This window comes from Aquarana catesbeiana, linkage group LG04, assembly GCF_042186555.1.
Source record: "Aquarana catesbeiana isolate 2022-GZ linkage group LG04, ASM4218655v1, whole genome shotgun sequence".
Classification (NCBI taxonomy): Eukaryota; Metazoa; Chordata; class Amphibia; order Anura; family Ranidae; genus Aquarana; species Aquarana catesbeiana.
This window is the reverse complement of record NC_133327.1, coordinates 562,716,062-562,728,196: the sequence shown is the minus strand read 5'-3', so window position 1 is coordinate 562,728,196 and position 12,135 is coordinate 562,716,062. Positions and strand designations below refer to the sequence as shown.

Sequence of the window (12,135 nt, the reverse complement as noted above, 5' to 3'; positions counted from 1 at the left end):
TTTGAAGCAAGAAGTAGTATTATGTTATGACAGTAATCATTTAAACGTGAATTTAATGTACATACCACCAAAGTAGATGCAGGGAGTAATGTTTTCATGCAGTCAATTAGAATATAGCCTTCCTTGGTACTTTCTATATCAGGCAGTGACCAGTCATGTTCAGGGCAGCCTTCTGCAAATCCATAAGAATATGTGTTTCAATTTGAGTCTGTTAATTTTAAATCTGGAGAAATAATGAAGTAGACAGAGAATGTCAAGAATTTTTCTACACTCTAGTCTCATTTCCAATTAGAGATGAGTGAATAATTACATTTGCTAGATATGCTTCTGTGATATGATCTCTTAGGTTCTAATTTACTGGTATTAACCCTTTTGCTGCCAGGCCCTGTGCTCCATTTTTACACCCCAGGTGGCCAGACCATTTTTGAAATTTTTCCATTGCTTTTTTATTTTTTCCTTACAGCTTGCAGAGTTTGTTAAAGACCCCCCCAAACCATATATTTTCTGAAAGCACATGACCAGTAGAATACAAAGAAGGTGCTGATTTTTAGGGCACAATGATATTTGCACAAATGTTCATCAAAACAATATTTTTGTTAAAAATACACTAAAATCATTATTAGCAGATAAAAACACAGTACATTTTACAAAATTCCTACTAAATCTAAAAGCTTAACCTGTATTGAATAACAAACAAATATTTGTAGTTTTTAACCACTTGCTGACCAGCCGCTGTCATTATACTGTGGCAGGTCGGCTCGATCCCGCGAACCGTCGTAGCTGTACGTCGGCTCCTTTAAGTGGGATAGCAAGAAAAGAAAAAATAACCCCTCAAAAGATAGGTGGGACTTTAAAGGCAACGAAGTAGTAAAAAACAATTTTATTCATACAAATATACAAAAATACAAGTAGAAAAAGTCTGATACAGTTCACTCAATAAACAATAGAATAATATAAAAAATTAATATACTGATGTAAGATTCGAATGTATATTCGTGTAGTCTTCCACCTGGGCCTACGCGTTTCGGGACTACCTATAGAGTCCCTTCATCAGGGGAAACTTGTAGGAGGATTTACACTACATAATGAGATATAAATTTGAAATAATTAGAAATCATATGTATTGAACACATTGTCTGCATCATAAACCAATATGTGTAGTTTAACATCAAAAATATACAAGAGAGATAACACACGTACCCACGTATATTCAGTACAGGAAGCTCACTGTCAAGGTCTCGGAGGTGAGTACGGACAGAGCGCCACGAGGGTTCAAAAGGAATCGGGCGTATAATATTATACGCCCGATATAATATTATCGTAATAATATTATACGCCTGATTCCTTTTGGACCCTCGTAGCGTTCTGTCCGTACTCACCTCCGAGACCTTGACAGTGAGCTTCCTGTACTGAATATACCTGGGTATGTGTGTTATCTCTCTTGTATATTTTTGATGTTAAACTACACAGATTGGTTTATGATGCAGACAATGTGTTCAATACATATGATTTCTAATTATTTCAAATTTATATCTCATTATGTAGTGTAATTCCTCCTACAAGTTCCCCCTGATGAAGGGACTCTATAGGTAGTCCCGAAACGCGTAGGCCCAGGTGGAAGACTACACGAATATACATTCGAATCTTACATCAGTATATTCATTTTTTATATTATTCTATTGTTTATTGAGTGAACTGTATCAGACTTTTTCTACTTGTATTTTTGTATATTTGTATGAATAAAATAGTTTTTTACTACTTCGTTGCCTTTAAAGTCCCACCTATCTTTTGAGGGGTTATTTTTTCTTCTCTGTATACAAGGGATGGTGGCAACTCCTATGACCTATTTGGATGGTATTCTCCTTTTTATATCTTTAAGTGGGATAGCAAGTGCACGCGCCCGCTGCATTGCGTGGTGGGGCCGATGCTCGTGGACAGCGGCCGCAAGCAATTGCGGGCACGAGTGGCAGAACAGGGACGTGTGTGTGTAAACACACAAATCCCTGTTCTGTGAGGAGAGGCAGATTGTGAGTTCCTAATAGCTAGAAACCACGATCTGTCATCTCCTATAGTCAGTCCCGTCCCCCCACGGTTAGAACACAGTGTCAGGAAACACAGTTAACCCCTTGATCGCCCCCTAGTGTTAACCCCTTCCCTGCCAGTGACATTTACACAGTAATCAGTGCATTTTTATAGCACTGATCGCTGTATAATTGTCAATGGTTTCAAAAATGTGTCAAAAGTGTCCGAAGTGTCCGCCATAATGTCGCAATCCCGATAAAAATTGCAGATCGCCGCCATTACTAGTCAAAAAATAATAATAATAATAAAAATGGCATAAATCTATCCCCTATTTTGTAGACGCTATAACTTTTGCGCAAACCAATCAATATACGCTTATTGCGATTTTTATTACCAGAAATATGTAGAAGAATACATATTGGCCTAAACTGAGGAAAAAAATCCTCTTTTTTTAAAAAAAAACTTGGGGATATTTATCATAGCAAAAAGTAAAAAAAAAATTTTTTTTTTTCAAAATTGTCGCTTTTCTTTTGTTTATAACGCAAAAAATAAAAACCGCAGAGGTGATCAAATGCCACCAAAAGAAATTTCTATTTGTGGGGAAAAAAGAACATCAATTTTGTTTGCATACAGCGTTGCACGACCGCGCAATTGTTAGTTAAAGTGACACAGTGCCGTATCTCAAAAAATGCTCTGGTCATTAAGGGGGCAAATTCTTCTGGGGCTGAAGTGGTTAAAGACCCCCCAAACCATATATTTTCTGAAAGCATAGGATCAGTAGAATAAAAAAGAAGGTGCTACTGATTTTTAAGGCCCCACAATATTTGCGCAAATGTTTACCAAAGCAGTATTTTTGCTAAAAATACACTAAAATCATTATTAGCAGAAAAAAATTCTAAAATCATTATTAGCGGATACAAACACAGCAAATTTTACAAAATTCCTGCTAAATTCCCACTAAATATAAAAGCTTAACCTGTATTGAGTTAATAAATAACAAATATTTGTAAATTTTAACCACTTCCAGACTGCCGCATCCCGATATACGTCCTAACCTTGAAGAGGGATATCTTTGTTATGTACAAACAAGGCCAAGGATAAATCCAAGGGAAAAAACAAGCTTAACTTACCACCAGTTTGCAGACAACCAAGTAAACCTGTCTAACAGTATGCATTAAAAGCAGGGGTTTAGTCTGCACACATTTGCAAATGCATGCGTAAGCCACAGAGCCTCGTCAAGGCACCCAGGTATCTGTGGTACATAACACTAACTTATAAGTGTCCCACAGTGGAGGCACATGCATTCTGATGGATAGGTGAGAGCAGGTGGACTGAAGGAGAGCCACCCCTTCTTAAAGGTACAGGGGCACACTGAACACCCAGCACTAAGCACAATGGCTGCAAAGGTGTCAGTGTGTTGCCTGACCAAAAACACGACTGTGATACAAAAATGACGCCACTTGCTCCCATCTATAACTGGCTATCGCAGTATAAAGCATTGGAAGGCTAACAACAGGTACAAACAAGGCCAAGGATAAATCCAAGGGAAAAACCAATACCAAAACCATATCTTTGTTATGGCAGCAGCTAGCGGCCATAACTCTGGTATCCTCTTAGGAGGGCTAGTGGTAGAGCTGCACAATTAATCGTTAAAAAAATCGTGATCTCGATTCAACCCCTCTGACGATCTCTATTGCAGAGTTTGCGGATTCTTTCATATAACAAGTGGAGAGACTTATCTGCTCACTCAGCTGTCAAAAGAAAACATCGGGCAGTCTGCCAAGTTTTTAAAATTGAACATTGTAACTAACTTCCTTCTTAGATCAAAGGGAAACTTCTGTGTGTAAAGAAAAAAAAATCCAGGCAGTCTGCCAAGTTTTTAAACAAGTGTAAATGCAGGAAGTTTAACCACTTAAAGTCTAAATCTTTTTCTGACACTTGTTTCTTAAGGTAAAATCAATATTTTTTGCTAGAAAATTACTTGGAACCCCTAAACATTATATATATTTTAGCAGAGACCCTAGGGAATAAAATGTCAATTGCTGCAATATTTTATGTCACACTGTATTTGCCCAGCGGTCTTTCAAACGCAATTTTTTGGGAAAAAATACACTTCAATGAATAAAAAAAAAAAAGAAACAGTAACATTAGCCCAATTTTTTTGTTTTAATGTGAAAGATGATGTTACGCCGCAAGAATCGTGATCTATCTTCTAAGCAAAAAAATCGTGATTCTCATTTTAGCCAGAATCGTGCAGCTCTAGCTAGCGGCGGAGGCGATCGGATGCTTGTCCTTCCTGGGTATGGAGACGAGTGAGGGGAGGATGGCCCCCACCCGTCTCCATACCATTGCAAGGCAGGAGCGACGTCAAAATGTCACTTCCGCCCATAGCTCTTAAAAGGACATTTATTTATTTTTTTTCCAAATGACAACATTTTATTCATTTATTTTTTTTTTTTTTAATTACATTTTAGTGTAAATATGAGATCTGAGGTCTTTTTGACCCCAGATCTCATATTTAAGAGATCCTGTCATGCTTTTTTTCTATTACAAGGGATGTTTACATTCCTTGAAATAGGAATAAAAGTGACACAATTTTTTTTTAAAAGAACAGTGTAAAAATAAAAAATAAAAGGTAAAATAAATAAGAACAGTTTTTTTTTTAAATGTGCCCTGTCCCGCCGAACTCACGTGCAGAAGCGAACGCATACGTGAGTAGCGCCCGCATATGAAAACGGTGTTCAAACCACACATGTGAGGTATCGCCACGATTGGTAGAGTGAGAGCAATAATTCTAGCCCTAGACCTCCTCTGTAACTAAAAAAATGCAACCTGTAGAATTTTTTAAATGTCGCCTATGGAGATTTTTAAGGGTAAAAGTTTGTTGCCATTTCACGAGTGGGAAGTGTGACATTTTGGGTATCAATTTACTCGGCGTAATATTATCTTTCACAATATAAAAACAAAATTGGCCTAACTTTACTGTAGTCTTATTTTTTTTAAAACACAAAAAAGTGTATTTTCTCCAAACAAGGTGCACTTGTAAGACCACTGCGCAAATACTGTGTGAATGAAAGTATTACAACGACCGTCATTTTATTGTCTAGGGTGTTAGAAAAAAAAAATGTATAATGTTTGGGGGTTCTAAGTAATTTTCTAGCAAAAAAAAAAATGTTTTTAACTTCTAAACAACAAATCTCAGAAAGAGGCTCAAGTGGTTAACAAGAGTAAACACAGTTGATTGATAATAAATGGCTTCATCCAAACACTAACCATGAGTGAAAGAAAAGTTTTTGTGTTATCATTCATATTCTCTATAAAATGGCCAAGAAATCATACATTCTGCCAGGGTATGTAAACTTATGAACACAACTGTAAATGGATAAATATGTTTTTTGACTTTTGTCTAACTTAAACTCATTGCTGATAGCACTAGCTACATGTTTATAGTTAAAAATAAATGACATTTGCACTGATTAGCACTGAAAACAACCATTTTAAGTACTTTTTTTTGCAGTGTCAGTAAGTAATGTGGCTCTGTCAGTAAATGCCATGATTGTTTGCCAGTTAAAAATTGGTGCCGTTTGTAAATTTTGGAATTCTGCCAGTAAATTTTACTTTGCGGGGTTGGCAACACTGAGTGTGAGTCTAGTGATAATTAAGGATGAGCTCCGGCGTGTTCACACAGCCCACGTGCGGAGCCCACCAGGAAGTCGGCACTGCGCTGCGCTAATCACAGGCAGTGAGACATTATCCTGATGCGTGGTTGCAGAGATTGGAAAAAATGTCTCACTGCCTGTGATTAGCGCAGCGCAGTGTCGACTTCCTGGCGGACTCTGCACGTGGGGTGTGCGAACACGCCGGAGCTCATCCTTAGTGATAATCTAGCATTTTGAGTAGCTGGTTCACTGCTGTGCTGTGACTGAAGACCTGACATCAGATTCTCAGGTTACATTCACACTTTAATCTGCAAAAGTCAACAAATGCAGCTCTGCTGCGGAGCTCTCTTATAGGCAACCCAGCATGCGCTGCACACATGGAAACACCCTGTTTTAAATTATGATTTTTACAATAAGGGCCTTTATAGACATTAAAAAAATAAAATGAATATTTATAAATGTATAACCTTTCAAAAATGTTAAAATCATATTGATTAAAGATCAACAGAGTTTCCCTTTAAAGTATAAAATCCAGACGTTGTGGGATTACAGTATAGTAATATATGTAATATAACTTTTATATGCAAAAACGTGACATGAATTACTATTGTACAGTGCTTGAGAATAGTGTCTGCAGAGCCTGTGAAGTGATATGATCAGGGTATATGCACACTGCATTTAGCTGGACTAATAATCTCTTTAGCTAGAGATTATTGATTTGTAATGAGAAATGTATAGTATACTGAGGTGCAAATCTTCAGTTTACTCAGTAAGTAATAAACACATTTGAACAGAACATACCAAGCACAGGTTTTTTTGCTTCAAGTTAAAGTTGAATGCTTGCTAAAAGAATAATTTTAGTGTTCGATGTAGTGAAGAAGGGTTAGAACCTTTGTTATTTTTTTTTTTTGCCGACTATGTCCCCATTGAGGAGATTTCCTCCCCACTTCCTGTGTGGTTAAACCAACAGAGTTCTTACCTATTCCCTACTTTAACCAACACAAAATAAAATGGTTTTATCTGGCGCTTGGTGTCACAATAGAAATGAGGTATCTCCTTCTGTTTAGTTTTGCATAGAATAGGGAAAGTTTAGAATCCAGCTATCCTCCCCCTCGGTGCTCCAGATTGGTAAGAGGTGTGGGGGGAGGGGGGAGTCCTGTGGTGGAGTGATCGCTACTTCCTGTATGGGGGCGAAGGGATCAGCACGATCCCCAGGGTGGAATTGAGCCAGACATCCAAGACCATGGGCGGGGACCTTCTCCGTCAAGGGACAAACTATGCATGCTCGAGATCCACAGGCACACCCCATTTCTTGCTGAGTACCGAGGGGCACTTATTATCATCCCTGGGCATTCAGAAGAAATTACAGTAGCATGCACGGAGATTCAGGGCACTGTTTGGGATCACCTCTTAATTAACGCTCACAGAGCTGTTTGTGGTTGTTCGTTTACAAAAGTTTATATATGATACTGGAGTTGCACTTACTTCTTGCTTAGTACTCTTCTGATTTAGAGTAAATGTTTGTCTCATGTTTTCAAGCTGGGGAGGCTGGACAGGGCTGGGATAACTCCTCTCGGTCTGATCTAACCTCTTCCCCATTAGGCTGAAGCACCTCACCTGTTGATAGCCGGGGTGTGCTCCTTTGCAAAAATATTTTTTGCATTTATTAGTAGGAAGGACAGTTCACACTGTCCACTCTCATTCTTCCTGATCTGATCTTACTCTCCTTTGCTCTCGCTTTTTCCTGTTTCTCTCTCTTCTATAATCTTTCTTCTCCCTCTCTTTTTACCCCCTCCTCCCACACCCCCCTTAAGCAGGGTATTTTTTCCAGCGGGAACGCGGGGGAACGCAGTTCTGGCACCTCCAGCAATGAATGTATTCCATGGCAAGGTGTGCTGGAGGGTCCATTGATGCTGACTGCTGGGGGATCTATTTTTTTGTGGGGATCTATTGTTGCTGGGGTGGGATTTTGTTGCGGGGGGGGGGGTCCATTGTTGCTGGGGGGAGGTCTGTCGTTGTGTGTGGGGGGGGATCTATTGTTGCTGTGGTGGGGTCTGTTGCTGCTTGGGTGGGGTCTATCAAATTCCATACAATTTAGTAGCACAAAATGATACTTGGTTCAGTACTCTCTAAAAGGAGCGGTACTTGGAGGTGGGTAGGGGGTGGAGCCAAGAGACAGTGCTCGGAGGTGGGTACGGGGCAGAGATGAAGGGTGACTCAAAAGGGGGGAGTTCCTGCACCTATTCTCTGAGAAAAAAAGCCCTGCCCTTAAGACCCGGAGACAATGGATTCCATCAACATTTTCTCGCTGAATGCAAATGGTCTAAATGTACCTGAAAAAACGTATGTTATTGAATGATCTTAAAAGAACCCACGATGATGTGGCGTTTATACAGGAAACACACTTTAGAACGGGTAATCCTCCATGCCTTAGAAATCGATACATGAAGTGGAATCGAAACATAAACGAACACCTGTAGCCTCACTGGAAACTGAACTGTTGTCCCTTAGAAGGCAAACAGTGGATTTACTACAATATAGAGCTAAAGCAGCATTACAATTCTGCCGAAAGCTTACCTATGAATCTGGCAATAAATGCGGGAAACTACTGGCTAAAGTAGTTAGAAATCACAGACTTAATACATATGTACCCCAAATCATAGCACTCTCGGGGGAAAAAAGGGTCATGCCTACCCAGATTGCACAGGAATTCAGGGACTACTACTCTTCTTTATATAATCTCCCAGTGCGGTCTTCCAGTGAAGCAGCAATAGACTACATTGCCTCATCCCACATTCCCCAACTCACTGCAGAGGTAGGTGCGGAGATGGACAACCATATCACCCTAGAAGAACTGCAACAAGTGGTGGGAGGGATGAAACCTGGCAAAGCGCCGGGTCCTGATGGGTTCACCCTACAGTATTACCAATTCCTCCTACCACTTCTAGGCCCTTATATGGTGAAGCTGTTCAATGCCCTCAGTGAAGGGGTGCATTTTTCTAGATACCCTGAGGGCCCACATCTCCCTTATACCTGAAGACGGTAAGGACCCAGCCGCATGCAGCAGCTATAGACCCATTTCCCTTCTGAATATAGACCTTAAGCTTTTTACGAAGATATTGGCCAACAGATTAACTCAACACTTGCCGGATATAGTCCATCTAGATCAGGTGGGCTTTATCCACTCACGAGAGGCGAGAGATAACACCACCAAAGTGCTCAACCTTATTTATGTGGCCTCCGTGACCAAAACCTAAAACACTGTGCGTCTTCCTCAGCACAGATGTTGAGAAAGCGTTTGACCGCGTCAATTGGGAGTTTCTGTCCTTAAACACATTGGCCTGGGACATAAAATGTTGCAAAGGATTTCCAATATTTACTCCGCACCAACTGCTCAGGTTGAAGCTAATGGAGTTCACAGGGATGTCCGCTCTCACCTCTTCTTTTTGCCCTAGCCTTAGAACCCTTTTTGTGTACCAAATGCTCAAACCCAGACATATCGGGAAAAACTACAGGTAATGCCCAATACAAGATCTCGGCTTATGCGGATGACCTCCTGTTTTCATTAACTAACCCTGTAGTGTCCCTGCCAAATCTCCTCAGAGAGTTTGAAAGATACGGAAATCTGTCCAACCTAAAAATTAACTTTGATAAATCCGCAGCAACGGGGATCAATATAGCACCAAATAGACTGAGCTCCTTACAATCCCAGTTCAAATTCAAATGGTCAGACTACGCCCTCAAATATTTAGGAACCCTTATACCGTGTGGCTTGACACGCACCTTTGAACTTAATTTTCCACCTCTTAACCTCTTAACCAAGACCTGTTTGCTGCTATAGGAGTGTAATAGGGGACTCCACTCCTGGTTCAGCAGGTGTAACCTCCTTAAAATGTGTGTACTTCTGAAGTTTTTATACTTATTTCAACCACTACTGGTCAAGATCCCACCCCAATATTTTAAGCAAGCGCATTCCCTTTTTATTAAATTCATATGGGCACACTCAAAACCTCGGTTATGTAGACGTTACCTTACACTGCCTAAACACTATGCAGGGTTAGCTCTCCCAGATCTACAGAATTACTATTTGGTGGTACACCTTGGGAGAATTATTGACTGGAATTGACACGGTAAGACCAAACTCTGGACGCAACTAGAACAAGCCCAGACAATTGTTTAGTTGAAAGGGGCTGCAAGGTGCTATGACCAGCTACCTTCTGCTCTGACATCCCATCCTGTAACAGGCACTACTCTCCGCATAGGCTCAACGATCATACTTACAACTTTCCTCTCCACTAGAGACTCTCCTCTTTTCCCAATACTGGGTAACCCTGCATTCCCCCCGGACTTGAACAGAGTATGAGGCACTTCTATCGGCAGGTAGGGATTGCGCCTTGCACTTCTTAGATGGCAATCAGTGGCCTTCCATCCAATCACTGATAAGTGACACTGGTCACTTTCAACTTCTGTTCTGGAAAGCAATACGACTACACCATTTCCTGCATTCGATCGCCAATCCCGCTAAATTTAACCATACCCTGATGGCCTTTGAGGATTACTGTAGGGACGAGGGGGCCCTACCTCAAGTGCTAGCCAAAACATACGCTGTGCCTTGGAGGAGTATGGACTAGGCATCGGCCTAATAGAGCGGCACTCCCAAACCCTTTTTCTACCTACCTCTGAAATTACAGCCCAAAAAAGCTATTCCTTCTACCCATGACTATCTGATGTGACATAACCCGGGAGGCCTTTGGCTTTGATTGCTGCTTGTCTGACCCATTTCAGATATTATCATTTTTGATCGTTTCAGCGATCTACTGATTATTTGTACTATTGTGAACATCCTTTTTTCATCATACCTAACTGAACCTCTATCTCCTGAAGAAGCGTTCTTTGTCAACGTGAAACATGTAGAGCAATTAGAGACTATACCACCTTGGAATACCAGACCTGCAGTGTTCTTTCAATCCCAACTCCACATTCTTCCACCACCCTATGTCAGGGGAAGTTTATCTTTGTTTCTGTATGGAATGAATGTCTGAAATGTTTACATATAGTTACGAGGGATTATATAAGAGCTTGCAGGACAGGATCCACTATGGTGTATTTAACTGGGTTGTATGCCTAAATCAGACCTGTTTTTAAATTTTCATGTTTATTCTCCGTGTTTTTTTGTATGATACTAATAAAATTTAAAAAACCCTATTTTACCTTTTTGTAGTTTAATACTGTTGTGCCCTTGAAGTCCCATTGTTTAGTTCCTTGATGCCCTTAATTACAATGTTGGGGACGTTGGCACATATGACTATCAAGTACCTACAGAGTCACCCTGTGTTTTAGGTACTTTAGTACTAGGACCTCCCTTTTGCTATTTCTCACTCAATAACTCATGATACTAGTGTCGTGTGTCTAACAACAATGTAGTTGAAAATGCTGTCACAAGTCTTATTGATATTACTGTAATGTGTTTCAAACGCAGGACAGATAGCCGGCTTTTATCGAAGTAATTACCCATGTACATTTCCTGTTATGATTGTCATTGCGCTGTACCTTCCCTGACTTTTCTCTAAAAACAATAAAAATTTATATTTGAAAAAAAAAAGAATCCTGCTATCCGGGGCTCTGTCACTTTTTGTTCAGGGGACAACATTTTACCAAGCAGGAAGCGAGGAAAGATCTGCAACGGGGATACAGACAGAAGTAAAAAATCTTGCAGAGGTGACAGCATTCCCTAAATAAATAAGCATTTTTACTTCTATCTGTGTTCTTGTTAGAGAAATTTCCCTTCACTCCTTGTCCTGTTATAAACCTTTTTACCAAACAGGAAGCAAAGAAATCTCTTCAGTGGAGCCTCTGACAACAGTAAAATCCGATAGGAGTTCTAATCCTTTCCCACTTTATCCAAGACTAAAAAAAATAAATGTTTTGGGTATAGATACAGACTCATTATCACAAGATCCTCCATGTCATGTAACAGCAACTTTGTTTAGTTAAAGCAGCAGCTACAATAAGGGTACATGCACACAGATGTTTGCGGACACAAGGGAGCTCTAGTGTAAAACTGATGACTTTTCCCACTCCCAGGGAGCCATAGGTGGTGCGCATAGCTGGCCATAGATGCACATGGCTGTGTGGACATGTACTCCTGTAAACATCGATGCTCCTTTGCATCAGCATTTACCCACCCATATGTGTATGACATATTTGCTGAAATCGGAAATCTTGTGTTTGGGCAAAATACATCATACATACATAGACGTACCGACATCCCTCTTGTCTCGAACCATCAGAGGCGATAATATATACTGTACCAAAGCGAGAGATAAGCGCCAATAATTTAAAACCTTTTACAATTCAACTTTATTAGAAGTAATGCACTTACTCAATCTAGGATAAAAAAACAGCTTCAATCAATTTTCAATGTATAAAATAATGATCGTTGGTTAATCCAAAA

The 12,135-nt window shown here is 40.1% G+C and overlaps 1 protein-coding gene across 1 annotated transcript in view; it reads right to left on the bottom strand.

The window, feature by feature from the left end:
* Positions 1–7,949: 7,949 nt before the first annotated feature.
* The window catches only part of LOC141141285 (kinesin-like protein KIF28P), a 94,331-nt gene continuing 90,145 nt past the window's right edge, over positions 7,950–12,135 (bottom strand). The window contains 1 exon segment of the mRNA XM_073628959.1: positions 7,950–8,014. Coding sequence (XP_073485060.1) covers positions 7,950–8,014 — 65 coding nt within the window.